General features: G+C 40.2%; 1 protein-coding gene across 3 annotated transcripts; it reads left to right on the top strand.

Moving 5' to 3' along the window:
• Window positions 1-159: 159 nt before the first annotated feature.
• On the top strand, window positions 160-23728 carry srpk1b (SRSF protein kinase 1b). 3 transcript variants are annotated; one of them, XM_032512544.1, is made up of 16 exons: window positions 160-264; window positions 949-1003; window positions 15582-15709; window positions 15916-16024; window positions 16402-16489; window positions 16590-16677; window positions 17732-17838; window positions 19278-19443; window positions 19910-19935; window positions 20052-20280; window positions 20428-20856; window positions 21747-21841; window positions 21994-22101; window positions 22511-22580; window positions 22780-22872; window positions 23114-23728. In XM_032512544.1, the coding sequence occupies exons 1-16, from the start codon at window positions 252-254 to the stop codon at window positions 23296-23298; spliced, it is 1989 nt and encodes a 662-aa protein (XP_032368435.1). In that variant the 5' UTR covers window positions 160-251; the 3' UTR covers window positions 23299-23728. The 3 variants fall into 3 exon arrangements, with proteins under 3 accessions (XP_032368435.1, XP_032368434.1, XP_032368436.1); XM_032512543.1 differs by lacking the exons at window positions 160-264; window positions 949-1003 and adding an exon at window positions 3625-3859; XM_032512545.1 differs by lacking the exons at window positions 160-264; window positions 949-1003 and adding an exon at window positions 7925-8209.
• Window positions 23729-24305: the final 577 nt, after the last annotated feature.

The following is a 24305-nucleotide window of genomic DNA, read 5'->3' as shown; positions in this document are numbered from 1 at the left end:
GGCCTTTTGACTGCCATGGCAATCCCTGGACAAAATAACGGATATGAGAAAACTGTATATTAATGTGGCAAATGTTCTAATTTATTCGCCAAATGATAGCAAATACATCGCAAATACCAATTAGCTGTAACCGTTTCTACACACTCCGCCCCCTACAGCTCAACTCTGTTGAGTTGTTCCTTTTCGCGCACTTTAGAATAGACATTTCCAACAGTTCGTGAACGCAGCGCATCTCCTGACTGGATAGCAGCATGGAAAGAAAAGGTAACGCTGTAACTTACTACAAAATGCTTTTTACACATATTACTTTAACACATACCCGTTTCTTCAAGACATTTCTCTGGCAAATGAATTCTCATAGTAATTTTAACAACTGTAACAAGCCGCGTAACAGTTTATGAAAAGTAAAAGTGGACCATGCGTTCTGTTGTGTGCATATATGTTAAGTATGCTAGCTCTAGCTAAGTTTATCAGACTAACATTAGCATCTGATTGTGTCAAATATGCGCCAAAACTTTTATTCAGGTTAGAGTACAAAGTAAGCAACATTGTCCCCAACAAAACTATAAACAATTTTACCAGGGCTCGGAATGATAATGGACAAAACATGTATGATATTGGCAGTCAAAATCACCAAGTAACTGTTAGCAGCTAACGTTAACTTAAAATGCCTCTTCTATGGGGCAACACACCATAAAGGCCGGTTTACTAGCTTTTTAGAGGCGTTTACTCCAGCTAATGTAGCAAACTGCTAGCTACTCACAGTTGCTAATGTAACCCCTAATGATTTTTTTTTTTTACACCTGCACCACGGAACACACTACCGGTGCTCTTTGTCTAAGATTCACGGAATAGCTTTAAGAAACAACACGTTGTCGTGTTTGGTAAAAACAGCGAGGTATCAAGTTAAGTGGCTATATTTGTTAAATGTTTTCTCTCTACTTTTAGTACTCGCAATGCAAGCAAGGAAGAAGAGGACAAGGCCCAGGAAACCCGGCAAAAAGTAAGTTGGAAAACCTGTTTTTTTCATGTCATATCACAGTTTACTCTCTCTATTCCGGAAACACAAAGCAGGAGGTTCACTCATGAGAACACTGCGCAGCTGCAATTTTTCATTTGGCTGTAAATTTGGCAACGTTCAATCATTTACCAAAATGAAATTATGTGATATGGAGTTGTCCCACTTGGTGCATTCAGCATCACGATGTATCTGCAACTGTGTGACTTGCAACCCCTTTACATTATCATTTAAAATATTATTTTAATTAAAGAACTGCACAAAAGTGCATAATAAGACATTAAAATACCCAAGTGTTGTATTATGTATGGTAAGAAAGTAATATAATCATATTTAAAATCATGTTGGTGCTGTCAAGTTGTTCGAGTGCTTATTAGCCATAACGAGCCATTTTGCAAAGTGGCCTTGAGTTGACTCAACAAAGATATTTTTTTCCTTATATAAATAGGCAAACATGATGTACCATAAAATCATCTGAGTTACGTAAAACATCAAATAAAAATATGATTCTTTAGTCTTAACAGATGTTGAGAAACCAGTAGAGGTTTCTCAACATCTTTTTGGGGCTTTTTCTCTTTTATGCAAATTGGATTAAGAAGCCTGTGTAAATAATGCGGATGATCTCAAGGTGCTCAACAACAACAAATCTTTGGAATTTGCTATTGCCTTATGAACTAAATAAATTTAACTTTACATAACATTAATTTTACATATAACATTTAACGGTAAAAGGGGGCTTAATTTCTCTCTGTATATAATTAAGGCAGAGTGAATCTAGTGATGTATCTAAAATGTCATTAAGGCTGCAATGGAAAAAAATGCAGTTTTCAGCTTGTCAAATATCAAGGTTTCCCCCAATTTTCTGAATTTGTTTTGGATCAAATGATTTAATTTAGAAAATAATTGGCATATATGGGGTTCAATATGCAATAACGACCGACTCGCTCATTATCTTGCTTATTACACAGCTACTCAAACAGAGGTTACACGCTGATAATGCCTGTGTCTCGGTCTGGCCGATAAACTTTACTTCACCCATTCGCCCTTACTAGCCACATACTAAATATACCTCCATGCTTTGGTCCCTCTCAAAGGTTCACTAGGGCTGCACAATTATGGCCAAAATGACAATCACGATTATTTTGATCAATATTGAGATCACGATTAATTATTACAATAATTTGTTGATTTTTCCCAAAACTAATTTTATTGTCACACAGGCTATTTATAACTGCTTTCACATCCATATTGTGCTACATTCCTCTTATGTTGAAGTTGTATGTTGTACATACTGTACATACAGCTGCAACACATGTAAATGAAAGATTTTCTGAAATAAATAGCCTAGGATATAAAAAAAAATGTATCTCTGAGATAGCTCCTTCACTTGTTTTCAACAATAACTGATTTAAAGAGCTAGGGAGAGAGGGGGAGTGCGATGGACGTATGCTACTCACAGAGTGACGGCTGACTCATTATGAATGGGTCCAGCGCGGGTCGAATGGCGGGTCAGCAGAGTTACACACGTGGTGTTTATGAAATGTCTGTATCGTCACTGCATTTTTATGAACTATGATTTTCTGGCCATGGGTCACATCTCTCGCCCAGGTCCAGCATGCTCTGTCTCACACACTATTACTCTACAAACTGAAGTTAGTTACATTCAATAACTTCTTCTGTGTTTTTTGCTGTGGCCGCCGCAATAGCAGAGTTACCAGCGGAAACTCTGATACAAATACAGGTTTGCCTCTCATGGTTAACAATATACAACTTTGTTAATAAGAATTAAAACTGGGAAAATGTCAGAAGCGTGGACCAGCTCTGTTGTTGCTGTGTCTCTCCATGTTGCTGGGAGCCGTGCGTGAGGGAATGGGGTTGGTGCTGCGTGGAGAGGGAGCGGAGGGATCTAAACACAGGCATGGCTTTACAGCAGAAATGGGTCATGTAACGCAAAATTAAACCATATTCATATAAACATTGCTTTGTTTGTGGAGAGGCAGCGGATGCGGGTACTTTAGGTGCACCAGTGCGACCTAGAGGAAAAATGTTAGTCTCACTCTAGAGCCCTGTGAGCTAACAGACCCTAACTAGCATTGGTCACTGCTGTTGTCTGAAAAACAACGCAGACGGGACAAAATGCATGGTAAACCTTGTCATTGACGTATGTATGACCGACTGCTATCTGTTGTGGAATTTTCCTTAGGTTTCACTATCCTCTGTGACTGTCTACATCTAGACATCTCATCTCCAGCTGTTAGTACTGTAGGCAAGGGTTTTAAACTACTGCCACTGCCTCCATGAGCTGTCATACCAACTGTTGTTGCTCCAACTACAGCTAACAGTGTTGATATACAGACCAAACTACATTAACTAACCCCACCGTTGTTTTTAGGACACCAGCATGCACCATTCTGCCTTACACTACACAGCCATATCTTTGCCCTTCTCCCCTCTTGACAGTGATGCCGTGCAATTGTTTACACTTGGATATGCACAATTTCTGTCAATAACCACCAAGCAAGTGTAAATCAACCCCCACCCTTTTTCTTTTGGCACCCATTATACTCCTTCCCTCCCCCATGTGTGTCCCATTTGCTCTGTTGCGGCTGCTGTACTGCGAGGACGCAGCAGCCACTGTTCAGTCGAAGAGCCAGGGGAGAGGAGAGCAAACCTGGTACCAGACCTAGCTTTTAAAGTGCCGCTTGCCTTTTCCAATTTTAGTTCAGTATAGACTAGTGTGAAATAGCTTTAACCAAGTGTCTTCTGGGTGATGTGGCTCCTGGACTGGATCTTCTCTATCAATACAGCTGTGGTGAAGCTAGCTAGTGGTCTCACATGCAAGTGAGTGGTGCAGTAAGTTTCATGTTTGTAATTGTGTATGAAAGCGAGGAAGCAAGATTGATAGAAAAATATATAAAACTCAGACTTTGCTTGTGTCTGTACTTCTTAGTGAATCTGTAACAATGAAGATGGGAGTTCAGTGAGTAGTGTTTTGGTGTGTGTGTGCCTGATGTCAGTTTACACAGAGTTTGGCTAACTTATTGAAGGGCTGATCCATTTTTTTAAAATTAAGAAGCAGATACTGACTGTTGCTGCTCTGTGAGGGTACCTGAATACGTGCTCATGTTTGGCTTTTTGTGCATGCAAGCGAGTGAGAACAGGACTAATGATGTACTTGGGTGATTTGTGCTGCCATCTTTTAAAAAAAGCTTATTGCCCACCCATTGTTTCTCTTTATTACTGCATTACAATATCATACTTTAAGCATTTGCATCACTTCAGACATGAAGTCACTCTCTTTAACGTTTTGTGCCTCAGATGTAATTGTTGGATTAAATGTGCACTTAGGAGACTGAACAGGAATAGCCAGCATTGCAGAGCATTTACCCACACATCTGCAGTCATATAGTATTTTGCTCTTATCTCTCCCTCCATAGCTGCAGTTCATTACATAATCTTTTATCATCGGCAGCCCATTACAGCTCTGTGTCCCTCTATTTTCTCTAGTGATCTTTGTTGTTACCCTTGCTGATGAACCACTACCCTTCTTATAAATATACATAGGCCTATGTTGATTGTAACTTAGAGGTGCGTCACTTCAAGCCATTAAGAAGATGTTGGTTTTTCAGCTTTTTGTGCAGAGAAATTTGTTTTTGTGAACTAAGAAAACCTGGAGTGGTTTAATTGGTGCTGTAGTATGTCATGCAGTATCTGCTTAGAAATAAAAAACATTGTCTCTTGCATAAGACATGGTTACTTTCAGCAGGTGTTGCGTGCTAAAGTGCTGCAGTACACTCATTTACACTGTGTGCATTGCACTCTCGGTACAGTTACCTAGTGCTGCTTTTTCATTCTGCTGCCCAGGCACTTGTCGTTGATTTTGGAGGGAGGAGAGGAGGATGTACACTTTTTGGCCACACTCCATACCCAAGAGCTCTTTCCAACTCTGTGCCCTTGTTTATTTTATTGTAGAGATCTGATAGGGCTGGATGGGTGGAAGCAATACAACCAGGAGAAACCAGGAGACACTGACACACTGTCATGTCAGATGTGTGTGCAGGAGTGATGGAGATGTCAAGCGGTTGTGGCTCTGTATTAGATTTCAGGCCTTGTTGGCACAATCACTGGCCTGTACCTAAATGTGACTCAGTCTGCAGTTAAACAGATAATTTCTTAGGATCTTTTGTGTGTAAGACAGTTTCAGCATCAACTTATGAAAAAGGTTTAACATGTAAAAGTATGACCAGTTTTGTTACAGCATAGCAGCGACTTTGGCAGTAGAGTCTTTTGTTGTTGGACTAACGGTCTTCCAGCAAATTTGACCTATAACCGAAGTTTCCCGCAACTTAACCAATCCCAGCAGTTCCACGTGCCAGATTTGTATCAGTATGTGACTCTGAGAGCCAATGACCAAGCGGGAGTGAGAATGGGTTGTAAGTCATCAAATTCATTTCCTTGTTTCTGCTATGAAGACAAAACTTGTGTAACTCGAACCTCTCACATTTAACAACAAAACATACAGCAAAAGGCCGTGCAAAAATTTTGGGCCGTCCTGCCAACCTGTACGCTGTAACGTTTTTTTACTATAAAGTCGCTGAAGCGGCTGCTGTTTCAGTCCTATTGGCTCTCTGGAATGGGCGGGGCTGCTGCTCTACTGACACACACACACGGAGGTACATGATGACCTAAATTAAGACAATTACAAAGTCAGCCTATTATCACCTTAAGAATATATCAATGGTTAAAGGACTTATGTCTCAGCATGATTTGGAAAAACTAGTCCATGCTTTTATTTTCAGTAGACTACTGTAACAGTGTCTTTACAGGTCTCCCTCAAAAAATTAATTTCAAAATACTTCTGCTGGTTTATAAATCACTAAACGGTTTAGGGCCGAAATACATTTCTGATCTGCTAGTAAACTATGAACCACTCAGACCTCTCAGGTCGTCTGGGACAGGTCTGCTTTCTGTCCCCAGAGTTAGAACTAAACAGGGTGAAGCAGTATTCAGCTTCTATGCTCCTCATATCGGGAATAAACTCCCAGAAAACTGCAGGTCCGCTTCAACTCTGTTCTTTTAAATCAAGGCTGAAGAGCTTTCTTTAAATGATTGCTCATTTCTTATACTGAAGTAGAGTTTTGTTGAAGCTGTATGACAATCAGCAAGGGTAAGATCAAAATTAAATGACTTGATTAGACAGTGATTTTACTTTTCTGGTGAACGTTTTCTTAACAATTAAGGAACGAAAAGGGGAAATCTTTATCGTTATTGTTGGCTGAAACAAATATTGAAGTGAACTGAGTAACGTTGTGCCTTTTGAAATGTTTTTGTTAACAATTTTTGAGATTAGGGTTGTGGCCATTCTAGGGGTATTTCTGAAAAGGAAACAGAATTTCTCCAATGCGGGTGGGACATAGATTTTATGGTAAGAAAACTCAGCCCAGAGTATTTTTATAGAATATTTTTAAGAACTATACAAAAAAATCGCAACTTTCTGTCTCACGCAACTTCATTGCAACAAACATTAAAAAAAACATTGAAACTTTTATTGCAAATTTTTACAAAAGCTGCCACAAAATCAAGCATTTTGGGCTGCAACAATCTAAATAAAAGGCTGGTAGCAGCCTTTTTAAAAAAAATGGTTGCAGCATACATTTTTGGACAGTGGACCGGATTGACTGTAGTTCCCACAGTGCACCAGAGCATGTCTTGCACGGTCATTTGGTGCACACTACGTGAGCCCTGTTTCTGTGTAAGGTAGAGTTTTTCCTGCGTGTCTCTCAGACGTGGAACATTAGACAGCTAATCACAAGCATTATTAGAGCTTGGTAAAAGCATGCTGCAAGCTTATTGGCTCACTGACACCAATGAGATCTACTCCTTGAATGACGTAGCATTTTTCCATACTTGATACTTTAGAGACGATTAAGTCGGTACCTAAAAACTATTTCATTTGGTAGCCAGCCCTACTTAATGCACACACCTCCTCTCTTTTCTGTCTCTCCCCACACACTTGCTAACTGTGTGTGTGTGTGTGTGTGTGTGTGTGTGTGTGTGTGTGTGTGTGTGTGTGTGTGTGTGTGTGTGTGTGTGTGTGTGTGTGTGTGTGTGTGTGTGTGTGTGTGTGTGTGTGTGTGTGTGTGTGTGTGTGTGGTGTGTGTGTGTGTGTGTGTGTGTGCCTCTGGTGGTGGGGGTTGTCCTCTGTGCAACCAAAGTTTGTGTACAGATTGAAAACAAAATGTCTGCCCCAAGTTTTTTTTCTTTTAAAATAAATAACTACAACCTCCTTTTTTCCAGTAATTGTTTTGCAAATTTTGACTTCTGTTAATAATGAATCTAGGTTAATTGTCTCAAGCATGGAATTATTCTGTTGTGGGTTCCCTACTGATTCCTTTTCTACATCTAGGGGTTCAAATAATCTTGATTGTTAAGCAGAAATGCCAAACATGGGCCACCTAGCCTTATAACAGGAGCAAACACTGCTGTAGCATAATGCCTGTGCAATACAAATACTGAGTAGCATTGCTGTTTCAGTGCAAACCAAAAAAAAGATGAGTGAAACATTGTTGGTATGGCAGGCGTACCAGATTTGGGGGGGGGGGTGATGATGGACAGACTGACAGAGAGGGGAAAGACAAATGGTGTTGTTTTGGTCAGCCAAGGAGGAGGGGTGGGGGCTGATGTCGTCCCTCACCTGCAATGCAGTGCTGGGCTACATCACCCAATCATCCCCCAGCTGTCAGTGAAGGGGGCCGGGCCAGCGGCTCACGACAGCCAAGGAGAGTTCTCGGTCAGAGAGAGAGAGAGAGAGACACAGTGAGTGTGTGGGAGAAAAACTGAGCGAGAGATTCAGCGAGCGTGCGCCAGGACTCAGCCTCAGTGTTCAGCCTGCAGTAGAGCCTCAACATTTCTCCTGTTCTTCCTCTCCTCTCTGCACCTGTCTTCCCACCACTCTTTCCTCTTCTTTCCCCTCTCCTCATTCTGCTTGCAGACCCCCCTTCCTCTACAATCTTTTTTTCAGTCATCAGCACTGATCGCGCACTCCTTCACTTTTCACTCTCCATCCCTCCCCCTACCCTTCTTTTGGTCCTTCTTTTTCTCGTGGTGGATGGAGTGAAAGGGATTCTTTTAACAACTCCACTCTCTTGTTCTTCCTCAATCACGTCCCATGGGCATCCGTGCATCTTGCAGGTAAGAGTGGGGTTTGCGTGGGTGAGTGTGGGCAGGCGGGACAACCATAGGCGGTTTGAGGTTGTGCTGAAACAGCTCCAGGTGTTTTGAGTGTTGCAGAAGTCCTTGAAGTATCCTGCGTTTTGTTCATGTTCTTGTTGTCTGGCCATCAGGGGGCTTTTAACTCTCTGTCCAGCTGTCGTACTGCAGTGATAAAAAACAAACCAGAATGCCCAATCTGGAAAAGCACAATCATCTACTATATCTATCTACAATAATTGTACAAAGTCATGCATATTTGCTAAACATTTCTCCCTTATATCTCTCATAGACACTGTCCCTGTAACCTTTACCATTCTGTCCTACCATCTCTTTCTGCTCCCTACTTATATAATATAGTGTTGATTTTGACAGCTTGGTTATAAGTAGATTTAGTCCTGGGATCAAAGGTCCATGTGTCAAGTTTTTTTCTTTTTTTCAACTTAATCCTTAAACTGTGTAAGGGATTTAAGATGACAGAAACTCAGTTTAATCATAGTTGCCAAGCACCATGATCAACATTTTAGTCTATTTTTAGTCCTGGAAAACACTTTTTGTGTTTTGAGGGGAGCTCAGGTGGGAAGCACAATGTAAAAAACCCTGCCAACAATTAATGACACGGCTGCATGATTCTTTGTCAGAATGCCTTTTTTACTACATGTCAATGGTCTCATCTAAAGATACATGATATTGGATTTTGGCCAGTATTCGAAATGCCGATATTTTGGCCGATTACAATATATACATATTTCATTTGACAAGTATCTCCTATACTACTCTTTTTAAGTGTGTAACTTAATGAAAGTCCAGTTTAACTCTCTGTGACAAAGTTTGGATCAAATCAATAACTAAGGAACATAAAACAAAATATCCTGTGTAGGTTTCATGACTAATCAGGGGTTTCCTTGGGTTGGCGAGGGAGAGATCACTAAAGCAAAACTTGGGAGGTGCAGCTTATCACTAAAACAAGAATATCTGGTCCACCTTAAAGCTAGCCAATTTTAAGTTAGTCTGAGCTGAAGTTGTCGCTAGCTCTGTGGTTAAACCTAAATCCTTGACTTTCTTTAACTAGCAGCTAGCATGCATGACACAGAAATTTGTCTTGGGTCTTGTCTTGAGGAGGCCTAGTATTTAATCACCGACAGATTAACTGTAAATAGTCTGCACTGCCACATTAACAGCTAAAGCATTGCTGCTAACTTCATCAATGACACACCTCCTTCTTTCTCTTTTTTCTTTTTGTCTCTCTTCGTCTCCACCACACACTTGCTAGCGTTTGGGAGGCAGCTGCCACTGTTTGCATTTAGGCGGCTTGGTAGTCGCTTGCTTTTGATATTGTTTGAACTTCTGGATTTCTTAATATGAGTAGATCAAATTGGCGGTGTTGAAGGATTTGACATGGCATCAAGTATTGCTTAATGTACTGGCATTTATTCTTTTTTCACTGTAAAAAACGTCCAGACCCCTGAAATTGCATAGTCTTCACTTCAGCATCACAAACTCTACGTGGCCAAAACAACACACACCAGACAGCTAGCATCGGCCGATACCAATGTGATTTTTTTTCATTGTTGTTACACAAAAGCAGGGGCATCCAATAACGTTTAAGGAGGTCCAGTTATTAAAATTACCTCCCAACAAAGGTCCAAACCACATAATGTCTAAATTGCGTCCTTTTTGTGTCATGTGGCCAACAGGCCAATGGCAACCCTTGTCACAGTAACCACCACAAACCACAGCAACGGCACCACTGTGAATCCATGAACAAGGCAACCATCTGTGGTTAGTTAATGTCTTTGACAGCAGGACAGTCAAGTGTTTATGCATCTAAACTACTAAAGTCAGTTCAAACGGTGTCGGCACAGTAACAAACGGACTTCATAGTGAACAACACGCTAACATGCTGATGGATTCGGTTTTGTGTTTTTAGCTGGACTAGGGAATATCTGGTTAAAACCGATCGCAGTGCTGTTTTGCCCTCATTGTTTTACGTGAATTTGTTGGATCGGAAGTGATGTAACTATTTACTGTATCTGGAGTGAGCACTGCGCTGGACGCTGTTAAAAAAAATTAAAATTAAAACCTTTTGTAAATGCTGCTTTGCTTTTAAGGAAATAACCGGAGAAACAGGCAAACCAGCTTTAAAATTGACGTATTTTCTTTTTAGATAAGTGCTGCGTGTTGGATCCACTTCATGCCGACATGAAAAGGGTTAAATTGTGTTTTTTTAAAAGTAACTTAGTATTTAACAAAACTTTAAAGTGTTAAATTGGGTTTGGCTATAACGTCACTCAGTCTGGGTCACCATTTACAGTGGGGCTCGAAGGTTTGGGCACCCCAGGTAAAAATTTGTATTAATGTTTATAAAAAAAAGCCAAGAAAAGATGTGAAAATCTCCAAAAGGCATCAAATTACAGATTAGACATTCGTATAATATGTCACAAAAAATTAGATTTTATTTCCATCATTTACACTTTCAAAATAACAGAAAACTAAAAAATGGCCTCTGCAAAAGTTTGGGCACCCTGCAGAGTTAATACCTTGTACTGCCCCCTTTTGGCAAATATCACCGCTTGTAAACCCTTCTTGTAGCCGGCCCAGAGTTTTCCAATTCTTGTTTGAGGTATCTTCGCCTATTCCTCCTTACAAAAGTCTTCCAGTTCTTTGAGATTTCTGGGCTGTCTGTCACGCACTGCTCTTTTAAGGTCTAGTCATAGATTTTCAATTATGTTGAGGTCAGGAGATTGTGAAGGCCATGGCAAAACCTTCAGTTTACGCCTCTTGATGTAATCCATCATGGATTTTGAGGTTTGTTTAGGATCATTATTCATTTGTAGAAGCCATCCTCTCTTTAACTTCAGTCCAAAATTTGCTGACATTTTATTTAATCAATTTTTCCTTCTACTCGTGAAATGTTCCCTGTGCCACTGGCTGCAATACAACCCCAAAGCATGATTGATCCACCCCCGTGCTTAACAGTTGGACAGAGGTTATTTTCATTAAATTCTGTGCCCTTTATTCTCCAAACATACTTTTGCTCATTCCGGCCACAAAGTTCTATTTTAACCTCATCAGTCTACAGAACTTGTCTCCACAATGCATCAGGCTTGTCTATATTTTCATTTACAAACTTCAAACGCTGATTTTTGGTGTGAGGACGTAGAAGAGGTTTTCTTCTGATGACTCTCCCATGAAGACCATATTTGTACAAGTATCTCTTCATAGTTCTGCCAGGTCTTTCTGGATGGATCGTGCAGTTAAACGTGGGTTTTGACTTGCTTTTCTCACAATCCCGCGAGCTGTTCTGTCTGATATTTTTCTTGATCTTGCTTTAACTTCCACTGTTCCTGACGGCCATTTCTTAATTACATTCCGAACAAATGATATTGGCATCTGAAAACACTTTGCTATCTTCTTATAGCCTTCTCCTGCTTTGTGAGTGTCAACTATTTTCAATTTGTCTAGACAACTGCTTAGAAGAACCCATGGTGCTGATTGTTGGGGCAAGGTCAGATGAGTCTGGGCATTTAAAACCTTAAGATTGACATCACCTGGTCTTTCCAGATGATGTTTGAGAACAATCCATGACACTGTCAGGTCTCAGCTTTCCAAAGGAGGCGGTGCATGCTATAAACTGCAGGGTGCCCAAACCTTTGCAGATGCCATTTTTTGTTTTTTTTGAAAGTGTAAATGATGGAACTCAAATCGAACTTTTTGTGACATATTATACAAATGTCTAATCTGCCATTTGATGTTTTTTGGAGATTTTTCATCTTTTCTTGGCTTCTTTATGCACATTATTACAAATCTTTTGCCTGGGGTGTTCAAACTTTCAAACCCCACTGTACCTCCAAATTTTGTTTGTTTGCCAATATTTAAATACATTTGTACACTTTTGTGCCTGCGAGTAAATGTGATGTTTTTCGCCTTTGCCACACAGTGTGTCTGTAGTCCTTACATTTTTTTAAGTAATAAAAGTAAGATAGTTAATGAGACATTTTGAGAAAAAAAAAAAATAAAAATTGTGTGCCCACTCCAATGACACCTTTTCTTTTGAGAGAAACATCTCACAGCAGATAGGTGAAGATGTAGAAGCAGAATCACAGAATGAATAATCAAAATCTTTTAGTCTCACCTTTTTCTCCTAGGAAGATGCCTCTTACACCCTACTCATATATATGAGCCAGGCATAGATCAGCAGGCCAGTAATATTGGTTAATATTTGGAATGTTGCAAATATATCAGATATACTGTAGTGATATTAGCAAACATACAAACACAAGTTGCCTCTTTATATATTTTGTACTCTTTGAAGTTGAGTGTCTGTACCAAAAACCCTAAATTGGTCAGTCTTACTTGAACTCAGTTATTTCCTGACAAAAACATAATATTAACCTACTTCAGGAAATAATCCCTGCCTTTCCCCCTCAGGAAAGGTAACAAGTTCTGTTCAGTTGAGTTCTGCAGACGGCTAAGCATAACACAGCTTAGTGAGCATGCTTTAGCAATGATGCATCCACATGGTCCTTCTGCTCAGATTTAAACCAATGAACTGATTAGCTAGGAATGCTAATCCTAATGACTTTTAACATTGTACAATCAACCAAAGCAATTGCTTCTATGAAAAAAAAAACATATAGGCTGCTTTGCCTGGCCAAAAGCAGATGGCACATTACCTTAAGCATGCTCATTTTGAATACACATGAAATATAACTTTTTACCTAGTTGATGCATGCTTAGATTTGCCTTTGTGTGTTAACAGTTTTGTAATCCGTTGCTTTCATGCGAAAATGTTCCACACCACCTTTACTAATGCACAGTGGACTGGAGTAGATCCTGAAATTAGCACCTATATGTACTGAATCGGTTTTGAATCGGGAATCGTTTTGAATCGAGAATCAAATCGTGACTGAAATTAGTCTGCTTAATAAAAATTAAAATGAGAGATTTTGTATGTAAGACCACAGTGTGTTCATTCGAAATAGTGTGAAGAAAAAAACAATGTTTGTGAACTAAACATCTGGCTGCACTACATGTAGAGAAAGGGATTTCTTGCTGGGAGCGGTCAGCTGTTCTTACCTCCACCATCATCAGCCCTCTGCAGTAATATTGAGGCAGCATAAGGACTTGTGATCTTTACTTCTTCCATAAACATAGATAGTAGAAATAATAATGCTCTGTGTTGGCACAGAAATGGTTGCTCAGATTCCTAGTGTTGTTTTCTCACCCTTTGATCTTTTCTGATTTTGTATTTTATGTATGCTTTTAGTTTGTGTACAGCTGTTATGTTAAGACAACATTACAAAAGCAGACAACAAGCCAAACAGATGGCATATTTTCTTGAGAAATAAACAACAAAAGTTGTTTCTTATAGGAATAGCAAGGCATTGTAAAACATATATTTCTGGATTTTGGAAGGATTTAAATATAAGATGCCCTGGTCCATCTGTTCAAGCCAGTGATTGAATTTTGACAAAAACATGTAAAATTAGACTGATTGGCCTACAGGAGATGCTGGTAGGTTTCTTAAGCCTTCTTTAACCATTTTGGTCGTTATTTATGCAAGTTATTTATGCTGAATGACTTATTGCCAAGAAACCAATGAGCAAATCTCTGAACACCAGATTGAAAGTGGTGTTTTTGCATGATTCTTTGTGGAGGAACTTGGTCTTACAGATCTTTTCATTAAATCATCTAATCAATTAGTCAACAAATTCATATGAGTGTTAGTCAGCTAGGAATTTATTATCTCTAGGCCAGCCCTTGTTGCTAATTGGTTGAAAGATGTTGATAAAATGTGTTGGTGATTGATGACATGTTTGTTACTCTGTGGTTTGGATTCAGTGGGGAACAGTGGTTGTGCAGTCTCTTCTTTCAGCACCATGGACAGCACCAAGAGAGTAGTTGGTATAACAAACAAAAATATATTTCATGAAACAAAAAAAGTTTAAAAAAAACGACATGTACTTAATAGGTCCCTTATGGCCTGCTTTAATAATAACTGATTTAGGGGGTGTATGCAATGTACCCAGTGAATAGTTTGTTAAGCTGGATGCTCTCCTCTGGAGCACTGGATACATGCAGCACCTTTATCATCTGCAGGGGCCTCTTGTTTTACTTGTTTGATTTCTAACTTGAATCCTGTGTGTGTGTGTGTGTGTGTGAGATTCTTTTCATGGACACAAACATGGTCTCTGTTACTCTCCAATGAGCTGTCCTAGTATTATGAACACCTTAATAATTCATAACACTTTGTTTAGATTCACATAACACAACATGCTGCTCATTTAAGCATTGTGCAATCATCAGTTATTCAACAAAACAATTAATCTTTAAGGATGTTAGGTCTTGGTCGAAGAAATCCTGTCCTACCCAGGCATTGGCACTTACTGTGTAGCTGATTGAAAACACACTTTCCTGAGCTTTAAATTGTTCTTTTCTCACTTCTGTCAAATTGACACTATCATACTCATCCATGCTGTTTTTAAATTAATTCAAATTCCACCCCGGAAATGTGTTTTTAATGTGCGTCTCAAGTGGAAGTACTAAGATGAAAGTAAGTTAATCGTGTGTGTGTGTGTGTGTGTGTGTGTGTGTGTGTGGTGTGTGTGTGTGTGTGTGTGTGTGTGTGTGTGTGTGTGTGTGTGTGTGTGTGTGTGTGTGTGTGTGTGTGTGTGTGTGTGTGTGTGTGTGTGTGTGTGTGTGTGGTGTGTGTGTGTGTGTGTGTGTGTGTGTGTGTACTTTTACGGAGTCCAATTTTGCTGCAAGCATCTATTTTTTTGTAATTGCTTAGATGAGTTTTAATTCTCAAAATAGGAGAGATGTGAGAAACCATTGAGTTTGAAATTGATTAAAGATTTTCTGTAGTTGTACTCCTTGCTTGAAATATCTTAACGTGACAACACAACAAGGAATACATGGCTTTAACTTGATTTTTAGATGTTTATGCACATACATTGCTGCTGTAATTACTGTATATTAGCTATTATTTTGGCCATTATTAATTCTAGCTACATTCTTTTCTGTCCCTTTGTGCTTGCATGTCTGTTCTGTCTGGTCGCACAAATATTGAACAGGCTCTGTTTTTTGCTTACTTGTACTTTTGGTGAAATAATCCACTAAATCTCTTTTGGTGGGTGACCACACTGTAAGCAATTTCACTAAATGTCTTGTCTCTGAAAATAACACATTATGGAAACCACACTTGCGCGACTTACATTTCTCTCTGTGAGCCAATCCAACAACCTCTTTTACCCCTTTGCACTTCCTTCCACCATGTCTTTTACGGTCCTGTCTGTCTTTTCAATGTCTACTGTCCCTTACCGCTCCCTCTCTCTTTGTCGTCCTCCCTCAGACCAGAGCCTCACAGTCGTGGAGGCGGTTCTCAGCCGGGCCAGGCAGACTCTCCCCTCCCAGAGCAGGACGAGGAGATCCTGGGCTCTGATGACGATGAGCAGGAGGACCCCAACGACTACTGCAGGGGTAGGGTGTGCGTGCGTGCTTGTGTGTATGCGTGTGTGTGTGTGTGTGTGTGTGTGTGTGTGTGTGTGTGTGTGTGTGTGTGAGTGAGTGTGTGAGTGTGAGAAACCTACTTGAACCCAGGCTTTGATTCATGTGTATACACATACACTCAACATACAATAATTGAACAACATGGTTTGAGTGTATCTGCATCTTTCTTTGGTCAGGTGGATATCACCATGTGAAGATTGGAGATCTGTTCAACGGGAGATACCATGTGATCCGTAAGCTGGGTTGGGGGCATTTCTCCACTGTGTGGCTGGCCTGGGACATCCAGTAAGTTTTGCCTCTGTCTGAATCTCTTAACAGTAGCTATGGAGTGCTGTGTGCATAAGTTTGTAATGGTTGACAGTGAGGGACAGGAATTTCCACCATGTTACTGCCTATATATGTGATATTTATTTAGACTGTGCTTAAGAATTCTGTAACCCTGAGCAGCACATATTGAGTATCATGGACCTATAATAAATAATGGTTATAGGCTCTATTAAAGGTTTGGTGCCTTTTTTAGTTTAATAATGTTGGACATTATAAGTTGTATGGCTAAATGCATGAGGGTTAATGTTACTGTATTGTTATAAATGTGTATGTATTTAAAAAAGGTTTTTTTGGTTATGATGACTTAAATCACAGATTTTGTGTGTGTCTTTCAGGGAGAAGCGGTTTGTGGCCATGAAGGTTGTAAAAAGTGCTGAACATTACACAGAGACAGCTTTGGATGAGATCAAGCTGCTCAAATCTGTAAGGCACACAGTCCCGATAAGTCACCATGACATAAATATTTTCACTCCAGTGATTCCAGTGCCCACAACGTGTGTGTTTGTGTGCGTGCGCTTTCCAGGTGAGAAACACAGATCCTAGTGACCCCTGCAGAGAGAAAGTCGTGCAGCTTCTAGACGACTTCAAAATATCTGGCATAAATGGCACTCGTATCCTTTATTGAAATACAAAACTCCCTTTGCCCCATATCTAATCAGACGGGCTGAGTATAAATGATGGATAAAGCAACACAGACAATTTCATTGTCCACGTTTGATCAAGTTTCAGCTTTTGCAAAAGCAATATCTTGTTTATAAGCTGAACTGTGAATAGTGCATACTGACCAGATTTCTGACTGTTTTTCCGGTGCTGTAGTTTCGTGAAGTAGGGGAACAGTGCAACAACCGCAATGTAAACGCTTGACATCATTCTATGTTCTCTTCCCTTCCACTTCTGTCTTAATGTGATGGCTTGGATATACTATTACACTCATTCCAGGCCAAATAGCAATTTTAGTGTTCAACATCAATGGTTAAGACTGCATCACTTCCGGCCAGACATTAATTTATTGCTTGAAACCCACATTTGTCTGCATTACTTTTAAAGATGAACATATCATAGCCAGAGCTCTACCATAATTATTGAGTTACAATGCTAACAGCAGTGACAAGATACAATTTGAGTGCCAGTAATTCGGCAATATAAAGTCCCCAGCAATTTCATTACACCCCCAGATTCACACTCTGCCCTGCTAATTGTGGTTCACAGATGTTCATCTAACGTCAGCTAGCTGTGTGCTTTGGCACCAACACTGGCTCCATACTTGTCTCTTGCACGCCACCCAGTCTACAGCTGTGCGCTCAGGCCCAGAGATCCTCTGACATCCTCTGGATGTTTGTGGTGTATACTGAAAGATTTTTCAAAACCTTGAAAGGACATTGAAGTTCAAATATGTACGTAGGAAAGGTATGGGCAATTATGTGTGTGTAGAAAGACTCATTGATGTAATTTAATCGTTTTTTTGTTTTTCGGCTGGTGAGAAATATAGCGATATTTCTCAAATACAAGTTTGTGTAATTTCCCTCAGAAAATGGAGAACATCTGGTGTTTGATCAATAGAAATGTGTAGGTATGTTTATTTGTATATTATAAACTGTACTGGCTTAGGTCCCCTGTAGATTTGAAAGGTAGGTTCTATTAGTCCTTGACCTTGTATTTCTCCAGATGTGTGCATGGTATTTGAGGTGCTGGGTTATCACCTTCTGAAGTGGATCATCAAGTCGAATTACCAAGGCCTGCCCTTGCCCTGTGTTAAAAGCATCATACGACAGGTACTGTACAGCTACACAAACAATTTGTCTTTAAAATATAGCCGTAAGCGGTGATTCAGGGGTTCAGACCTTTTTTTTCAATAGTGACTTTAAAGTAATTTCACACATGTGGTCCAACATCTTTATAAAACATATCCTGCAAGCTTTGTAACGATTGGACAAACATTGCACTTTGTTTAGAATGCCTACATATGTTTTGTAAAAAACCTTTATTTTCAGTTCAGAATGATATGTAGCTTAGTTCAGCTCATGGCAATTTGAAAAAAGCAGATGACCAACACAAAAACAATTGCTAATAAAGCCGCAAGCTGCGATTCCATGCTCGAACCTTGATTTGCGTCATTCCACGTCCAGTTATTGTGCATGTAAAGCGCCCCCTGGTGGCCAATTTGAATTAGGCTTGCATTGTATGTGTGAGGTCATTATGTAGACATTTCCTGGAAGGTTTGTGTTGATTGGACAAACATTTAGTCATTTATAGCCTGATTTGCACTGTCACTTGCAGTTTCTTGCATTAACAGCGCCCCTTGGTGTTCAATTTGAATTTGGTTCAGTTACTTATGAGGGCACATCCTTAGAGATTTGTGGTGATTGGAAGATAAATTGTTGCTAATTTGTGTTCATTTATCTCCAGAGCCACGCCCCTTTTGAAGTTCATTGGTCAATAACTTGAAAAGTAATTGAGATATGGACATGTTTTATACAACTTGTAATAAGTTTGATCAATTGATCATTTATTGAATATTTGATGGCAATCGGGCGTTCGGTGTAGAAGGAGATCTCAAAAATGTGTTTTTCAAAAAATTCAAAATGGCGGAAACATTTTATAGGCAAACCTTTATGATCTTAAGGCTTTTTTTTTAGAGCACATTAAGCTGCACCTGTGTGAGAAATGTCAAATCAATCAGACTTACGGTGTAGAGGGCGAGGCCTTTCAAAGTTTGCATTTTGAAGCCTTTTTACAGCGCCACCATGTGGCCGATTGGGTTCATATTTCTATAGAAGCACATGCACACCATTTCCAGTTATTCCCCCAAGTATCATGTTTCTAGCTCATTCCAGCTCACGGGAATTTGAACCGACGTGGCACACAACAAATAATAGTAGTAATAATAATAATAACTAAAACAGACAAACATAGAAGGTTCACGGTTTGAACCCTAAAAATATCCCTTGTTATCTTTTATTTACAAGATTTTTTTTTTTTTCCCTGTTTTGGTTTCAGTGCGTTTATAAGTTATACTGGCAAAATGAAAACACATTCTAGTGTGTCTTCCTGAGACAGTTACCAGTTCTTTACAAATCAGGAGACACATCAGAAGTATCAGAGTTATTCATGTTTAAGATCACGGTCGAGAATTATGTAATTTACCATTCTCAGTGATCAACATTCACCTTTTCTACACAACATCCTTTATTTTGACTTTTCTGCACTGCAGGTTCTGCAGGGTTTAGACTACCTTCACACCAAGTGTAAGATCATCCACACGGACATCAAACCGGAGAACATTCTGCTGACCGTCAACGAGCCCTACATCAAGAAAATGGCTGCTGAAGCTACACAGTGGCAGAAGACTGGAGCTGCACCTCCCTCGGGTTCTGCAGGTCACAGCCTTTCTTTTCCTCAGCATTCCACTAAGCAACTACTGTGGTTTGATCGGCATGTTGCTGAGACAACGGGAAGTTTGCTGTTAAGATTCATCAGCAGGTCCAGTGCCTTTCACTGTTTGACTGACATTTTACTTATTTGTTGTGATTGGTGTTTCGTAACGGAAACTACTTAGGCAGGTAATTTTATTGATTAGTTATTAGATATTAATTGGACTTTATCTCTACAATATAATCGTAAAACTATGAGTCCCCACTGGATTGGGTGTGGAAATTACCGTCTTGCTCAAAAGGAATGTGTGGCTCCTGCTGAGCCTTGTGTCGCTGCAAAGGCAGTCTATTAGTACAATTTGGTGTGAATCAACTAAGCCACCTGGGCAGAATACTAATTATAGAGAGGCAAAGGATATGCCACACATGTCGTTCACTAATGAAATCCTCTGATTTTTCTTGTTCCCTACAGTGAGTACAGCCCCAGTACCCAAACCAGTAAGTTATGTTTTATTTTTACCAGATCTAGTAATCTGAAGACCTAGGAGCACAATACAAGTTAAGTGAGGATACAAACTTAGATTTGATCCTCTCCTCTTGTTCTCTTTCCCAAGATGGCCAAAATGTCAAAGAACAAAAAGAAGAAGATGAAGAAAAAGCAGAAGAAGCAGGCAGAGATGCTGGAGAAGAGGATCCAGGAGATGGAGGGAGGAGGAGCTGAAGGAGAAGAAGAGGAGGAGGAGGATGAGGAGACAACAACAGAGACCACCGAAGATACAACTTCCACAGCCACCCTTTCTATGTCTGCCACGCTGCAAGACATTGCTAACCATACTATCACAGGTGGGTGAGACTGAGATGGAGGACAGCGGATAACTTTTTTAGTTACTTTTTTGTTAATTGTTTATATAAACTCTGAATAGTAGTCAGTCAGTATTAGGTCATTTATAGGCAGTATCAGAGTTAAAGAATAAATGTGTTTCACCACAGACTCGACTCCTGATGAGCAACCCCAGCAGATACCAGAGGTAAATGAGCGGAGAGAGAATGCGGCCGAGGAGGAGAATGGGATGGAGGTAAACTGCAACGGCCACGCTTCCACACCGGAGAGGGAGACCCATCTCGAGGCACAAGGGACCAAGCAGACAACAGAGGAGCAAGAGGACCGACAGAACGCAAACCAGCCAGAGAGTAACACTGAAACCCAGGGCTCATTAAGTAACAAAGAAGAGCAACAGACCTGTAACGGTTCACTCGGGGACACGGCCCTGCTGCCGCTCCCAGCCTCTCTCAACCCAGACTCTGTCACGGTGGAGCTGAAGGAGGGAGATGACGAGGAGGAGGAGAAGAAGAAGAAGGATAAGATGGACACTCAGGGGGAGACCAAAAGAGGGGATGAAGAAGTAGACGGCCAGGATGGTTAGTTAAACCTTTTTCACACACTGTATAACAATGAATTATTTACATTGTGTGTCTTCTGATTCCAGCACTTAAATGAAGCCATATGAAGCTTGTAGTGAGTATTTCAAATTGATTATGCTGTGTTGTTGTGGATATGAAATTGCTTCAAATCAAAATATGTTGTATATCATTTTATACAGCATGGTTTGTACAAGTGTTATCATACACTTTGCACTGAATTATACAGACTGTTTTGTTGTGGACTATACAGTATATTTTCACACTTCTCATATCAAATTTAACAGCACAAGATTGTCAAATAGCACATTACCGCTTGTGCATTACAATGAGAAAAAAACCTGTAACAATAGTTTGAACTGGAGTGACACAGTAGGTGTGGGCTGAACTGTTTTCAGTTAGAGCTGGAAATGAGCAGACTGTGCTAGTTAGGCTAATACAGTGTTTCTCAAAAGGGGTAAAAAGTAGATAGATAGATAGATAGATAGATAGATAGATAGATAGATAGATAAAGTATATAGTTTGAGAAACACTGGGCTAATACATATGAATTATCCCGGCACATCACTAACAACCTCTGATAATGAACTACCTAGATTATATAAGGAAAATAAACCTACATGCTACAGTAGCAACCTCCTCTTTGAGTTTGAATGTGGCATACACAAAATGCAAACCCAGACTTTGGGTTAAAAAGGTTAGTCATATTTATTATGATCCTGGGAGTGTTCTTCTCAACTGTTGGAAGGACCCAGTGCAGTTATGAGCTTTCTTCCTTCTTAGATTCTCTTGATCCTCTCCCATGTGTCTAAACGTTTCTGCCATTCTTCCTCCTGCTTCACTACCTCACCCTCCTCTCTCCCTGTCTCCCTCTCTCCTCTTTTTAACAGGAGCGTCAGGCAATATGTTAGTAAACCCCTTGGACCCTCTTAACGCTGACAAGCTGCAGGTTAAAATTGCTGACCTTGGCAACGCCTGCTGGGTGGTGAGTGCAGCTTTACATTAGCTTTTTATCTTTCAATAAAGGACTCTTATTGTACCCTTGAGGGTCTGTTGGCAGACAAGTTTACCTTTGCTTTAAATCTGACCTTTTAAATCTTTGGAAACGGCAGCTCAATTATTTCTCTCTTCTCGCAGAACAAACATTTCACAGACGACATCCAAACGCGGCAGTATCGTTCTCTGGAGGTGCTGACGGGAGCCGGCTACAGTACACCAGCAGACATCTGGAGCACAGCCTGCATGGTAAAACAGACACGCAGTCACAAGCGCTTGGAGCACCTGTGAACTAGAAGCAATCGTCATTAACACTGACTGAAAACATAAACTGAATAAACACTTATTTGAACTATTTAAGCCTCTAGAGGTTTTATTGTATCAAGCACAGTTGCATTGTTTTATTTTGTAATCAGAACACATTGTGTGTATCCTTCAAAATGTACAAACAGGTTGTCCTACGCCATAAAACATTAGCAAAGCCTTTTTTAATGTTTTAGTGACAACACTGACACACACTTGCATGCTTTAAGATAAAGGAAAACAGGAGTCAAGGAATCCAGATCTTGACCTCATTGACCACACTTATGAATTTGTATTTGATTAAACCCATCCATCTACCGGTTATTAAGTTAATGTGTGTGTTTGTAATCTTCAGGCCTTCGAGCTCGCTACTGGAGATTATCTGTTTGAACCCCACTCTGGAGAAGACTACTCCAGAGATGAAGGTCAGTGTCTGCTTCCCCTGAGGCACCAGGCTTCAACTAGAAGATTGTTTATATTAGACAAGACACGCTGCAATGAGTGTTAATGGCAGGTCCGCATGGGAAGTTGTAGCCTTAATGGTGTACATTTCTACAGAGTCCAGTCCCACAGACATTTATTAAAACGGTTCTGCTGTTTGTGTGTTTCTCTGCCTTTCTGTAGATCACATAGCGCTGATCATTGAGCTGCTTGGTAAAGTTCCTCGGAAGCTGATCTTGGCAGGCAAATACTCCAAGGAGTTCTTCACCAAGAAAGGTAAACATGTCAGCGGCTGTCTACTGTAGCTAAATCCAGTTCATCCTTAAAATATGCTCATGTATTTGGTGCAGACGTTTCTATTTCAGACGGACACTGGTCTGTTTGTGGGCAGAACTTGGTAATTGAATGTATAGCAGCTATTTCCAGTTCACAGAGGTGGTGCAGTGAATTTATGACTTTTCAAAACACACAATATTTATATAAAACCATAATTGTGCACCCTATTATTTTCTCCCAGGTGACCTGCGTCACATCACCAGGCTGAAGCCGTGGGGTTTATATGACGTGTTGGTAGAAAAGTACGAGTGGTCCAAAGACGAGGCACAAACCTTCAGCACGTTCCTGCTGCCCATGCTTGACCTTGTGACTGAAAGGAGGGCCACCGCGGCCCAGTGCCTCTCCCATCCATGGCTCACATCCTAGATGCCGGCATGCACACCGCCACCCTCATATTGTCAAAGAATACATTAGGTTTGAAGTTCCTGGGCTTGAAAACAAAGTAAACTAACATATTAATGTCTGCAAGACCCTGTGACTGCATTGTGCTGGCATCCTCCTGTCATGGCTCAGAGGCTTCCCACACACACTTTCATGAGTACAATAAAAAGAGACTGCTACTGAGTCTTTGACCTGTTTTGGATTACATTGTGGGGATAGAGTGAACTTGTGGTCTTCTTCCTATATGTATAGCTCTTTTTTAATGGCTGTATAGGACTGATTGACTTTGCTCTCATTTCTTTTCCCGACTCGAGTTCTTTCTCTGCAGCTCATCATTTTCTGTATTTTTAGTGATAGATAACGGACTGGAAAAGAAGGTTGCACTTACAAATGCAGAAGGTAGTTAGGATGTAAAGATTGCCATCAAAACCACATACTGTTATCATTAAGGTCAATAATAAGCCAACTATTTCTTTGCTAGTCATGTTAACTGTGCCAGCTTTTATGCCTTAGGCTGTCAAATGTGTGCAAAGTACCCCGAATTATTAAGTGCGTAATGTTAACAGCCATGATGAAAGACTAGTAACATTCTTAGTAACGTTAAGTTAGCTTTATCCAAACAACTTTTTTACATTTGTATACAAGTGGAACTACATGATTAGAAAGCAAAAATGTCAAGGTCTGGAGGCTGAGACACACGCTATCTTTCTGGATAACCAAACTTTTCAGCATTCTTGTCTTTTTAAAAAACACTTGTATACATAATGATGTGAAAAACATTCAGATTCCTTACCTACTTCATGCACAAGTGGACAACTTTATGCTGTTTCATACTTCTTGCATGTTAAAGGCTTAATAAGTTTCCCACATTTACAGTCAAATGTAACTAGTTGTAGGTCCACAGCCAGTGTGCAGTGCACCAAAGAGTTAGCTTCTAGTCTCCCGCTCTGCAGCAACAGCTTTGCACAGATTCTGGCAGCAATGTAAGTTGA

This window comes from Etheostoma spectabile, chromosome 4 (genome assembly GCF_008692095.1).
Source record: "Etheostoma spectabile isolate EspeVRDwgs_2016 chromosome 4, UIUC_Espe_1.0, whole genome shotgun sequence".
Lineage (NCBI taxonomy): Eukaryota > Metazoa > Chordata > Actinopteri > Perciformes > Percidae > Etheostoma > Etheostoma spectabile.
This window is presented reverse-complemented; position numbering and strand designations above follow the sequence as displayed.